This window comes from Myxine glutinosa, chromosome 5 (assembly GCF_964187855.1).
Source record: "Myxine glutinosa chromosome 5, kmMyxGlut1.1, whole genome shotgun sequence".
Taxonomy (NCBI): Eukaryota; Metazoa; Chordata; class Myxini; order Myxiniformes; family Myxinidae; genus Myxine; species Myxine glutinosa.
In genome coordinates, this window is record NC_136265.1 from 31,112,872 (window position 1) to 31,125,204 (window position 12,333).

The 12,333-nt window shown below is 42.6% G+C and overlaps 1 protein-coding gene across 2 annotated transcripts in view; it reads right to left on the reverse strand.

Moving 5' to 3' along the window:
• Positions 1–553: 553 nt before the first annotated feature.
• LOC137427757 (uncharacterized) overlaps positions 554–12,333 on the reverse strand; it is a 46,596-nt gene continuing 34,816 nt past the window's right edge. For both annotated transcript variants that reach the window (XM_068117476.2, XM_068117477.2), the window contains 3 exons: positions 7,678–7,734; positions 5,395–5,502; positions 554–3,607 (listed from right to left, as the gene is read on the reverse strand). In XM_068117476.2, coding sequence (XP_067973577.1) covers positions 2,538–3,607; positions 5,395–5,502; positions 7,678–7,734 — 1,235 coding nt within the window. In that variant the 3' untranslated portion in view covers positions 554–2,537. The remainder of the gene's footprint in view (positions 3,608–5,394; positions 5,503–7,677; positions 7,735–12,333) is intronic.

Consider the following 12,333-nt stretch of genomic DNA (forward strand, 5'->3'; position numbering starts at 1 on the left):
CAGCTTGGGCAAAAAAAACAAGTCAATGCAAGAGCCGAGACAGACACACAAGATCAAAAGAACCAAACGGGTATAGAAAAGACAGGACAATGAGCACACAACACCACCAACAAGCAATACTGTACTAACAAAGTGCATAACAATTTATGGGAACAGAAACAAATCCGAAATGGTTTACTTAACTTTGGAAGATCACTCGAAGAAGTTTGGAAAAGCTGCCGCCGCCACATATCGGAAAAACATTTTTCAATTGTTGTCATCTCCATTTATTGGGGACTGTCATGATTGTTGCTGTTCTTTTCCTTCACATCCAATCAAATCCCATTCCCTCTCATCACCCATCCTTCACTGCAATCTCCACAAGTTTTGAATATTAGGATGTTTTGGTGCAAATTATTCGTCTTATTTTTAACATTTCAACTATAACTCTTAAATGTTCTGGTTCACAAGTATGTCGAATGGTTCTATTGTTCAACACAATTTTGAAGAAGCGCAAAGAAAATAAAATGTCCAGAGTAATGCTCAAGAAATACAGCGACAATTAAAGAAAATCAACGTTGTAAAAGTTTTTTTATTATTTTGTTTGCACAGGTAAAGTTCACAGCATTTTGTTTTCCAAACAGGAAATTTATTCTCCGAAAATGAACAAATAAAGGAATTGGTAAACAAGCATGATAATAATAATAATAATAATAATAATAATAATATAAACAATGTGGACATTTGTTGAGATGAAAACTCTTACAAATTCGAGTTAATTCAACAAATATGCACCAAATAATTATATTTGGTGTGCCTTCCAAGATTAAATTATAACCAAATGATGGACTACTCACACTCCGACACGGTTTCTCTCATTGGTTGTACCTCCATTCACAGGTGGAACGGAGTCCTCACAGGACTCCAAAATATCTGCCTTCACTTCGGTATAGGATCATGTTTCAAGGAGCAAGTTGTTAAGTTTTGTTGTTCTTATATCTTGTTTCAAAAATTTTTCAGGATCGTCACTGAACCGTATGCATTTTTAGATGTGAATAAAGGCCTTGCTGCACATGGAGCACTTGTTGTTTTGTGGGAGGAAGTTCTCGAAGAAATCAAAATCTCCACCTTCTTTTTCAGTCAAGGATCATTATTTATGAACCATATTGTGAAACTTCGTTCTCATAATTTTGCTCCAAGGACTCGGTTGTCGTGATATTCCCCAGAATTAATTTTAAGTACTCAGCGTTTTCTTTATTACTTGGCTCTTTTTTTATTAACAAGTATGTTGATCACATCGGTTTGTGTTTGTGTGTTTGTCTGTCCGCTGAATTCAACCGATTGACGATTTACATATCAGGTTACTGAATTCAACCACCGATTGTTTTTGAGGTCAAAAGGATGCTCTCCTGAGTGCCATTCTGCTTTGTTCTCTTTTGCCAAGTGTCGCTCTATGAGTGATTTTTCATCACTCTTGTTGTTCCGAACATCACTGGTACAATTTCAGCTTTCTACAATTTCCAAGTCCTCTTCACCTCATTTTTCAGATCCTTGCATTTGGTCATTTTCCTGATTCCTGCTGTATTTAGTCCAAAGTAATTGGGAACTGAAGCCTCAGTCAACAATGCCGATTTTTCCTTTTTGTGTGTCAGCACTATGTTCGGACGCAATGCTCCACCTGCAATGTCCACGCTTGATCGGATCATCTTGTTCTGCATGAGCACTACATGCTCATTTTCAAGAATCAGATGTGGTTTGTGCTTGATTGTTCTGGAATCCGAATGTTGAAATGTTTACAGATGCACCAGTTGATTATACTCTTCAGATGCCGTCATGTCTTTCTGTGTACAATTGTTCTGACACGAGTTTTTTATATCCCAAAAGGAAGTGACCGGCACTTTCTGTTTCTACCTCACAAAACCTGTATTTGTCCGATTGGTTAAATTCCGCCATTTTATTTGAGGTATTAATGTAGTGTTCTTGGTCTTGAGCATTTTTGATGACATGTTCTCCATCCCAATTAATTTGACCTCTTCTTAGCCATTCCAATAAGCTTTCCTTGTTGATCCCTATTCCAGGAAGCTCTTTTTTTAGTTTTTCCTGCTCTTTCGTCACTGTGTGGGTCCTCATGTCTCAAACTGTGTGGGTCCTCATGTCTCAAACTGTGTGGGTCCTCATGTCTCAAACTGTGTGGGTCCTCATGTCTCAAACTGTGTGGGTCCTCATGTCTCAAACTGTGTGGGTCCTCATGTCTCAAACTGTGTGGGTCCTCATGTCTCAAACTGTGTGGGTCCTCATGTCTCAAACTGTGTGGGTCATCATGTCTCAAACTGTGTGGGTCCTCATGTGTGCTTGGTACTTTGAATTATGAATAAATGATATGTTGCAAATAGTGCACATAAACGGCTTCTCCCCAGTATGAGTCCTCATGGGTGCCCGGCAACCTGTGTACTGATTGACTTACTGCAGAAGGTGCAGTTAAATGGCTTCTCACCAGTGTGTGTTCACATGTGTATCTGGAGACCTGTGCACTGACTGACTTCATGCAGAAAATGCATTTATACGGTTTCTCTCCTGTGTGAATCCTCATGTTTTTGGAGGTTTGAGCTCTCACTGAATGTTCCATTGTACACATTGCACTTATATGGCTTCTCACCAGTGTGGTGTTTCCTCATGTGCATACGGCAACCTGCGGTCTGACTGAATGACTTACTGCAGAAGGTGCAGTAAAATGGCTTCTCACCAGTGTGTGTTCGCATGTGTATCTTGAGACCTGAGCGCTGACTGCATGACTTCGTGCAGAAAATGCATTTATACGGTTTCTCTCCTGTGTGAATCCTAATATGTGTTTGGAGGGTTGAGCTGTTACTGAATGTTCCGTTGCACACATTGCACTTATATGGTTTCTCTCCTGTGTGAGTCCTCCAGTGTGTGATGTGTGTTGACTGATGAGCGAACGATTTATTACAAATAATGCACTTGTACGGCTTTTCACCCGTGTGTATCCTCATGTGTATCCGGCAAACGTAGCTCGATGTAAATGATTTACTGCACACGTCGCACTTATATAGCTTCTCACTGGTGTGTGTCTGCAAATGTGTGTTGTATGTTGACCTGCGTGTAAATGATTTATTGCACAAGGTGCATTTATATTGATTCACCCCAGTGTGGGTCCCCTTGGGTATGCAGCGGTCTTCCATGTTACTGAACGATTCATTGCACAAAAGGCACGGATGTGGATCCTCCCGTTGGTTGTTATCTTCATATGCTGATTTCAGAAGGTGGAACGGAGCCCTCCCAGGTCTCAAATGATCCACCTCTCCTGTTTGGATACTCATATGTACCTGTTGAGTTGAGTTCTGCCCAAATGTATGTATGCATGTCATGGCATCGTTTTTGGTGTGCACCTGAGGGGCTGAGGAGCAACTCAATACTTTATTGCATTCAGTGCCCTTATCTGTCTTTTCACAAGGGTCAGTAGTCACGTGCACCTGGTCAAGACGAGATTTTTTTTCGTATTCTTTGGGAGTCGCACATTGATTCTTCTGGTCTTGCTGCACAGATCTCTCAGTGATGGTTTCAACATTCTTGGAGCAGGAAAATTTGCTGAACATCGTCGTTGATTTCTCTGAAGATCGTTCACAAAAAAAGTCAGTAATTGTATCAAAGGTATGTAAAAACGGCATCAATACAATGGTATGGATCTTAAAAATAAAAGATTGAGGAAAATAAAACTTCACCTGGTTATCAATTTATATTGTCGAACAAGACAATTATATGCCAGTGGGGGAAGGGGCAGAAAAGTATCTCACATTCTCTTCTCACACTCACACTCTCTCTTCTCACACTCTCTCTGAAAGGACCATCGGTTAAACCTCCCTCCCCTCCCCCAATCTATTTTCTTAACAATCCTCTGAATAAGGTAAGTCACTCAATCTTGGGTCTCACCATTGGTTAAAATATTTATTGGGCAAACCACATTTCTAAATTGGCCTCCGCAGCCAGTCGCCGATTGGGCATCCTCCATTCTGCAAAGTCCTTGGCACACCTAAAGTGTTATCCACCTACAAGGCCTTAATCCGCAGCTTGATGGAATACTGCTCTCCCCTCTGGTCTGCCTCACATCTTTCTCAGCTTAACACCATGAAAACCAAGGCCTTGAAGATCATTGGAATCTCCTGCAATGAGGCCGAGTCTTATGTTCTTATCAACAAAATCAGAATCATTGCTCACCACTACTCAGAAATATCGGGAAGAACAGAAGAGAATGATCAGATGGATGGATGAATGGATTGTGTCTAATAGAAGGGATTCCGAACTCAGCAATAAAGAAGACCATAAAAAATTTATATGAGTGAAAAATAACTTAGAAGGAGAAGACCTGGTGACATAATCGTTTGCCAAGAACGTCAGAAGATGAAGCTCAAAAGGTCATGGCAGAAGGAAGAAAGCCGAGAGGATGTCTCAAAAGACATGGATTGAAAATGTCAAAAAGAGGAACAATTGGGTTGAAATGAAAGCAATACAATGGATAGAACTGTAAGGAGGAATGTGAGCATTCGAGAAACCCCTGAAAAAGGGGAAAATGGTTGCAAAATGTTTGTGGGTGGGAAAGGGTGGGGGTGTCCTTGTACATTCTACGATGTCCTTGCACACATCCAGATCAACCTCAGATAGAGATCATGTATGCATGTGTGTAGAACATGGTGGACAGTATCGGTGCACATCACAGACTGACAGCAATCCTCTTGAAACAAAGTGCTCTGCAACTACGTACTTGATATCCACAAGTATTGCACTGGATGGTTTGCAAAACATCTCTGATGCACTGACAAGTTCGAGAATATTAAAGCATCTACATGGGAGTCAAAGGTGTCGCAGACATCACGATAACATTCCGAGATTGCTGACAGGTGTCTCCATAAAGATTAAGCAAGGGTTGAGGTTTCCTTTTCCTGATTTTCTTCTTCACACCAATTTTGAATCCAAACTGACATTTCAAATGACATCTCTACAAGAGGTGCAAGAATCACTCTCATTGTGTGGGTCTTGAACCCATTGTACTGGTCTTGTAATATTTACACAGCCATTCCAGAAACCAAACACCACACTCCAGATAAACTTGGCTGCCATTCCGAGAGATATCTGTGAGGTAATTGCTTCCCAAACCACCAAGGATGCACCGCAAAGCAAATCGATCCCACAACAATCAAAGCTGTTCTCATAAACTTTTGTAAGGTTTATTGAAGCCGATTTTAGTAATGGTTGAACTATTTATGAAAATAAACCGTGCTTTCCCCAAAACAGGAATGATCTTCCTGTTCGTGAGACTTCACAAATGTAAATAATGGAACATGATTGCAGGAAAGCATCACGAAGAACCATTCTTGAAAACACAAGCCTCATTGCACTCACCATGTGCAGAGAGAGAATCTTCATTCAGCTTTTCCTTCACTTGGATGCCATTTGAAGGCTGAAGGGCATTACCAGGAAGACTTCCTGTTTCCGCTGGAGCCGTTTCACCTGCACAAGATCCAATGTTAGCCTAGATGAGGAACTTGATCATTGAATACAGGTTGTGTTCAGCATTGAGCTGTTGAAATATTGAATTGTTGTTGAAAAATTGTTGAAATAAAAAAGGTTTTTTTTGTTTGTTTGTTATTATTACATACAAGATCGAGGCTCGTGAAAGAGCGAACATTAATCACACAAAAAGGCAACTGACACATAAAACACAAAATAAGGGGAGCGGAACACAAGATGGGGAGAGAGGGGGAAGGACACACACACAACATTTGAGAGCAAGGACATCGAGAGATATGTGGGAGGGGGAGGACTTGGGGGGGAGGTGGGAGAGGTATAAAACACATCAACACTGTGGGAGGGGGAGGGCTTGGGGGGAGGTGTGAGAGGTATAAAACACATTCCAGGAAACTTCCAGGAAAGAATTTGGAATTTCAAAAAAAGTGTATCTGGGGTGAATTAGCGGGGGTAGAAAAGATCAAGGTTTTGGATGGGGGAAGATAAGAGATGGTGGTGAACAGCTGTTTGAAAGACCTGGAGGGAGGAGTGGGATTGAAGGGAGTGGGGGATTTTGTTCCAGAGGCGGGAGAAAAGGGGAATGAAAGAGTGAAGGTGAGCAAAGAGTCTAGATTTTGGCAGTTTAACCATCAGAGGGTTGCTGGCAGATCGTGTGCGACCTGTAGGAATATTAGGGGGACAGAGCACAAAGAGAGCTGGGGGAGCAAGGTCGGAGCGGAGTCGGTAGAAGACAGAAAGACCACCAACCTGCCTGCGGTGAGTGAGTGAAAGGCCCTCGGAGTTAGCTTCATCGCAGGAGATTCCAATGATTCTGAAAGCTTTGGTTTCAACAGCCTGAAGCCGAGCTAGGTGTGAGGCAGGAGCAGGACCCCAGAGGGGGGAACAGTATTCCATTGAGCTGCGGATGAAAGCCTTGTATGTGGTGAGGAGCTCAGGTGTGCCAAGGAAGGACTTCGCACGACGGAGGATGCCCAGTCGGCGACTGGCTTTGGAGGCCAGCTTGGAAATGTGGTTATCCCAAGAAAGATGATGGCAGATAGTGAGACCCAAAAGCTTGAGCGACAGAACTTCTTGGAGAGGATTGTTGAGAAAGTAGATGGGAGGGTTTTCCATTCGGACATTTCGGAGAGACATAGTAAGAGTGTGGGATTTGTCAGGATTGAAAGACATGTTCCACTTGTTTGACCAGTCTGTGATTTTGTCCAGGTCTGCAGAGAGTGAGGAGGCTGCAGACTGCCGATCTGAGGGATGAGGGATGAGGAATGGAGCGACAGATAGTGGAGTCATCAGCAAAGAGATCGAGAGGATTTTCCAGAGAGTCGGAGAGATCATTGATGAAGACCAGAAATAGCACAGGGCCCAGAACATTACCTTGGCGAACTCCAGCCAGAACAGGAAGGGGAGATGAGAGAAATCCATTCAGGGCCACATGTTGCCTACGACCAGAGAGGAAGTCCGCAAGCCATGAGTGGAGATTTCCATGGATACCATAGGAGGAGAGTTTGGTGAGCAGAGCTGGGTGCCAGACCGTATCGAAGGCACGTGATATGTCAAGTGAGACAGCTCTGATTTCCTGTTTGGCATTGAGGACCTCCATCCATTGTTGAGACAGCAGAAGCAACATGTCCAGAGTAGAATGACCTGGTCTGAATCCAAATTGATGATCGGAGATCGAGCCATTGGAGAAGAGGAAGCATTTGATATCCGAAGCAATGATGGATTCCATGACTTTGCTGATAATTGGAAGCAGGCTGATTGGTCTGTAGTTGCAAGGATCTGTTTTTGCACATTTTTTGTGTAAAGCGGTAATGTTTGCTGATTTCCAAGATGCTGGCAGATGACCTTAAGCAAAAGAGAGGGTGAAAATAACAGAGGGTGAGATGGAACGGCAGAGCAGGATTTTAGGACCCGTGGGCTGATGCCGTCTGGTCCAGTTGCAGAATCAGAGTCGAGGTTTGACAAAAACTTCTCCACCTTGTCAGGAGAGAAGGACACAGAGTCCAGGAGCAGTTGGGTTCGACTGGGAAAGGTGGGAACAGAGAGAGATGGGTTTGGGACACAAGATTTTGAGGCAAACACAGAGTTGAGGCATTCGGCTTTGTCACGTGCGGTGACACGTGCGGGGATTCTTACCTTACCACGTGCGGGGATTCTTACCTTGTGAGAGAGAATCATCTGGAGATTCTGGTTCCATCTTCACCACCATAATATATTCTGCAGAGAAACATAAGCTGCCCTGAACAAAGTACAAAATAACATTAAACTAGAGGTTCCAGGGAACCTGAACTCAACTGGTCTATATCAATATGGTTAGAATATGCGTAATAGAACCACAAACTATATATTTTCAAATATCTTTAAGTGGCAAAAGGCACAAGTTTCATCAAATTTGGTCAGTATTTGTGACTTTTAGAGCTTGGACGTCGTCCAAACTGATGTTTATGGGTCAAGTCATGTCATAGGTCACGACGAGGTAATTTTTCGGACATCGTCAAAGCCCGTAAGATATGTGTTGAGGTTTGTTACATACTGTCTACACACCAAGTTTCAGCCTTCTAGCTACATTAGGAAGTACCAGATTGACAAAAATTGATTTTTCAATATGGCCGCCCTGCTGCGCCCATTTTTGGGCGTGCAACGCCCAAATGCAATCCCAAACTAGTTTATGTCTTAGAGATGCTGCATAACAATTTTCATCAAATTTGATCAATATTTGTGACTTTTAGAGCGTAGACGTCGAATTGTTTACAGACGACGGACAGACAGACAGACGACGGACACTGGGTGTCGACAAAAACTCAGCTGGACATAGTCCAGTTGAGTTAACAATGGAAAATCAATCAAAATAACCACGTTTTCAACATGTCTGAAGAAACGGCCTTCAAAGAAGCAGGGTGAAAAAACAAGACACAGAAACGAATGGAAAACGCTCGTCAGGAAGCATTGAGAGGGTCGTGTGAGAAGTTGAGACTCAGAAGGTGAAAATATTATTTATAAGGTGGAGAAAACCAGGTAAACACCTTGCAGGCATCTTCGGAATATCAAGGTGATGGAGAGGACAGGAAGGACTCTTCACGAGGGGAAGAAATCTGATAACTATACACACACACAATATATATATATATACAATATATATATGTGCTACAAGGCCTTCATCCACGGCTTGATGGAGTGCAGCTCTCCTCTTTGGGCTGGCTCCCCTGCGTCCCTGGGAATCCGAATGGTATCAGGTGGTGAAGAAGAAACTTTATTCATGAATATCCATTTTGGACACGTGTGCTTTAGATATCTGGTCAGATCTGCCTTTGACATGGATAAAGTTCGCAGAAGGTAAATTGCAGAAGAAGAGGAAGGTGGAGCTGGAGAGGGACAAGATGGAATGTTCTCGATCGAGGAATGTAGAGAAGAAAACTCGTCGGGCCGATTCCACTAAGTGGGATTAATTGGGAATATTAATGCATGATTACCGTAAACTGGGGCTACTTTGAATCACAGGGCTACTTTGAACACACACGTAAGAAAATGATTTCTGATATACTTAGTTAATAATAGAAAAGTTTTAAATAAAACAAGATATTGTTTAGTTTAATTGATTTTGTGTTTGTTTATCTATCTATAATTCCAGCAATCTCTGTGTGTCTGTCTGTGTGTCTGTGACCGCTGTTTCTCGACAACCACGGGTCCGATATACTTGAAACTTGCCAGGTATATTGCTGGGGACCCGAGGATGTGCCTTTTCAAGGTTTGTAATTAATCGGACAAGTACCTACCGAGCTATGTCCAAAAAACGCTTCAACCAATCAGAGAGCAGCGAGCTATCACGTGTGCCGAACCGTTAATGCAATGCAAGCGTTAATGCGTTAATGCAAGGCTTTTCTTTTTTTCCCTCTTCTCTTTCTACTTTTCCTTGCGATTAAATTGCAAACAGCCAAAATACGTTGGCGCTAATTGAATAATTGGCCATTAACACTAAAATAATCGTAACTGCGATATGCCAACTTCCGGACAGTGCAGCCTTCCATGTTGTTGTTGTTTGCAGCAGCTGTTTGCAGCAAGGCAAGGCTTTTCTTTTTTCCCCTCTTCTCTTTCTACTTTTCCTTGCGCTTAAATTGCAAAAAGCCAAAATACGTTGGCGATAATTGAATAAATGGGCATTAATAGATAGATAGATAGATATGCGATATGCGAACTTCCGGACAGTGTGCGCGTTACGAGCTGACCGCCATTACGGTACGTAATTCGATTTCTTATGCGCATTATTTCTCCCAATTCAGTCAGAGCGAAGGGCGGAAGCGAAGAGCGTTGTTATTTTTTGTTTACGGGCGTACGGGCGGGGTAGAGCGTACGGGTAGCGTTTTTGTTTTTTTTGGGCAAGGAACGGGCACCCACGTACGGGCAATGCCCTAGTCTATCTATAATTCCAGTAATCTCTGTGTGTGTGTGTGTTTGTCTGTGTGTCTGTGACCGCTGTTTCTCGACAACCACGGGTCCGATATACTTGAAACTTGCCAGGTATATTGCTGGGGACCTGAGGATGTGCCTTTTCAAGGTTTCATATTAATCGGAGAAGTAGTTACCGAGCTATGGCGATTTCTTTACCAAACTCCGCAAGCCGTTCGCTTTGGACCAAACCATTTCATGTAAATAGAGGGGGGGGGGGGGATTGTCACCGTACTCGCAAGCCGTTCGCTTTGGACCAAACCATTTCATGTAAATAGAGGGGGGGGATTGTCACCGTACTCGCAAGCCGTTCGCTTTGGACCAAACCATTTCATGTAAATAGAGGGGGGGATTGTCACCGTACTCGCAAGCCGTTCGCTTTGGCTTTGCGAATGGACCAAACCATTTCATGTAAATAGAGGGGGGGGGGGATATAATTTTCGATATATATATAGTACGGGCATGCCCTAGTTATTAAAAATGTGGACATTAATGATATTGACCAAGCCCGATTCAAAATGGCCGACACCTCATGCTGAGCACATGGTATGCAGCAAACTGTCTTAAACTTTCACCTCCTGACTTGTAAGTATAACTCATTTTTTCCTAAAATACTAACATAATATTAAGTAATAATTACTCTATTGGGGTACCAAATCTTAGTCAATATGGTTTGGGTATAGGATCACAGGGGTCAATTGACCATTACCCATGCATGTTTTCGTCACAATCGGGGTTATTTTGAACGTGTTCAAAGTAACCCCGGTAATAGAAAATCGTGTAACACCAAGGAAATAATACATTGATTGACAAATGTAAAGCTGTTCTTTGGATGTCTGTAAGCACAAATATTATATTAAAGTCTGTATTCTATACCTCACCCTACACGTGTTCATTTTCAGGTATCCGATCTGGTAAAACATGATCCGAACGGACAAACGGGTTGAAGGTTCCAGGCAGTACCGCAACTACACAACTGAGCAACTACATATGGCAGTCCGTGCAGTGGAGCAAGGCACAATGAGCCAAAGAGAGGCACACAAATCATTCAACATTCCAGCGGGAACACTGCACAATAAACTCAAGGGAAAACATACCAAAAAACCCGGACATCCTACAGTATTCGCTATTGAAGAGGAGCAGGCTTTTGCCGATCATTTGAAGATTGTCACCGATTGGGGATTTCCATATGATTTAAAAGACCTCCGGATGTTGGCACATTCCCATCTGGAAAAACAAGGGAGAATGGTGGCGCAGTTCCACAATAATTTTCCATCATTTGATTGGGCAAATGATTTCATGAAGCGTCACCCCACTCTCGGACACGGGGTTATTAAGCGGCTACCAGACAGTGACGAAAATGATGCTGCCATACCTACGACGGTGTCAGAAGTAGTCGTAGGGATTCTGAAGAATATGCGTGGGGTTGGAGACCAGCAAGATCCCCCCAAAAAGAGAAGGAAGAAAATATCTGTAGAGCCGGGGAAAAGCATAAGTGCAGAGGACTTACAGGAACCAACCAGCAATGCCATCGATGACATAATCAGTCATGGGTCACAGAGTGATGATGGCAGCATTGATGACGCAGAGACAGAATCAAGCGAAGTAGAAGAAAGCGAGGATCAGATAAGTGATAGCATCGAGTCTGAAGAGGAAGTCCTGCCAGATGACATGGTACCATCCATTGGCAACTATTATGTTGTAAAATTCCAAGTGAAAACTTCTGTCAAATTTTATGTGGCCAAATTAGTGATAGTCGATGAAGATGAATGCACTATGAAGTTCATGAGGTCATCGAAGAAAGTTGACAATAAATTTGTTTGGCCATCCGTACCCGATGGGGGTAATGTTACTGTAAACCAGTTGGTTAGACTGCTGAGTCCCCCAAAAGAGGAAAGAAGGGGTGGACTTACATTCAATGCGGAGGAACTGCAAAACTTTAAAATGCAGTAGGAGGGGAGGGTGGGGACACATACCCCAATGTGATATGACCTCTATACAAAGGGTTATTTTGCACCGTCCATTCCGTCGATTTGTTCTTCACTATTGGAACCGCATCACTGTAATTTCACATGTTTCTTGTGATTGTATTGCCTTGGTAAAGCGCAATACAAGTAATATCATTGTTAACGGAAGTTTTATGATAAAATGGTGTCATATTCCTCATTATGCCGATTTTCAAATTTTTCACAATCCAAAATTGATATCCAGTACTGGTATTATTTTAAAAAAGTTTTCTGAAATGTTGTTTTTGATTCATTTTATTTTTTTAAACAGTTATAGCGTTCAATGACACCCCAACAGAGGGGTTCCTTTGACTATGTATAGCAAATTCACACAGATTCAAAGTAGCCCCATTCGCGGGGTTACTGT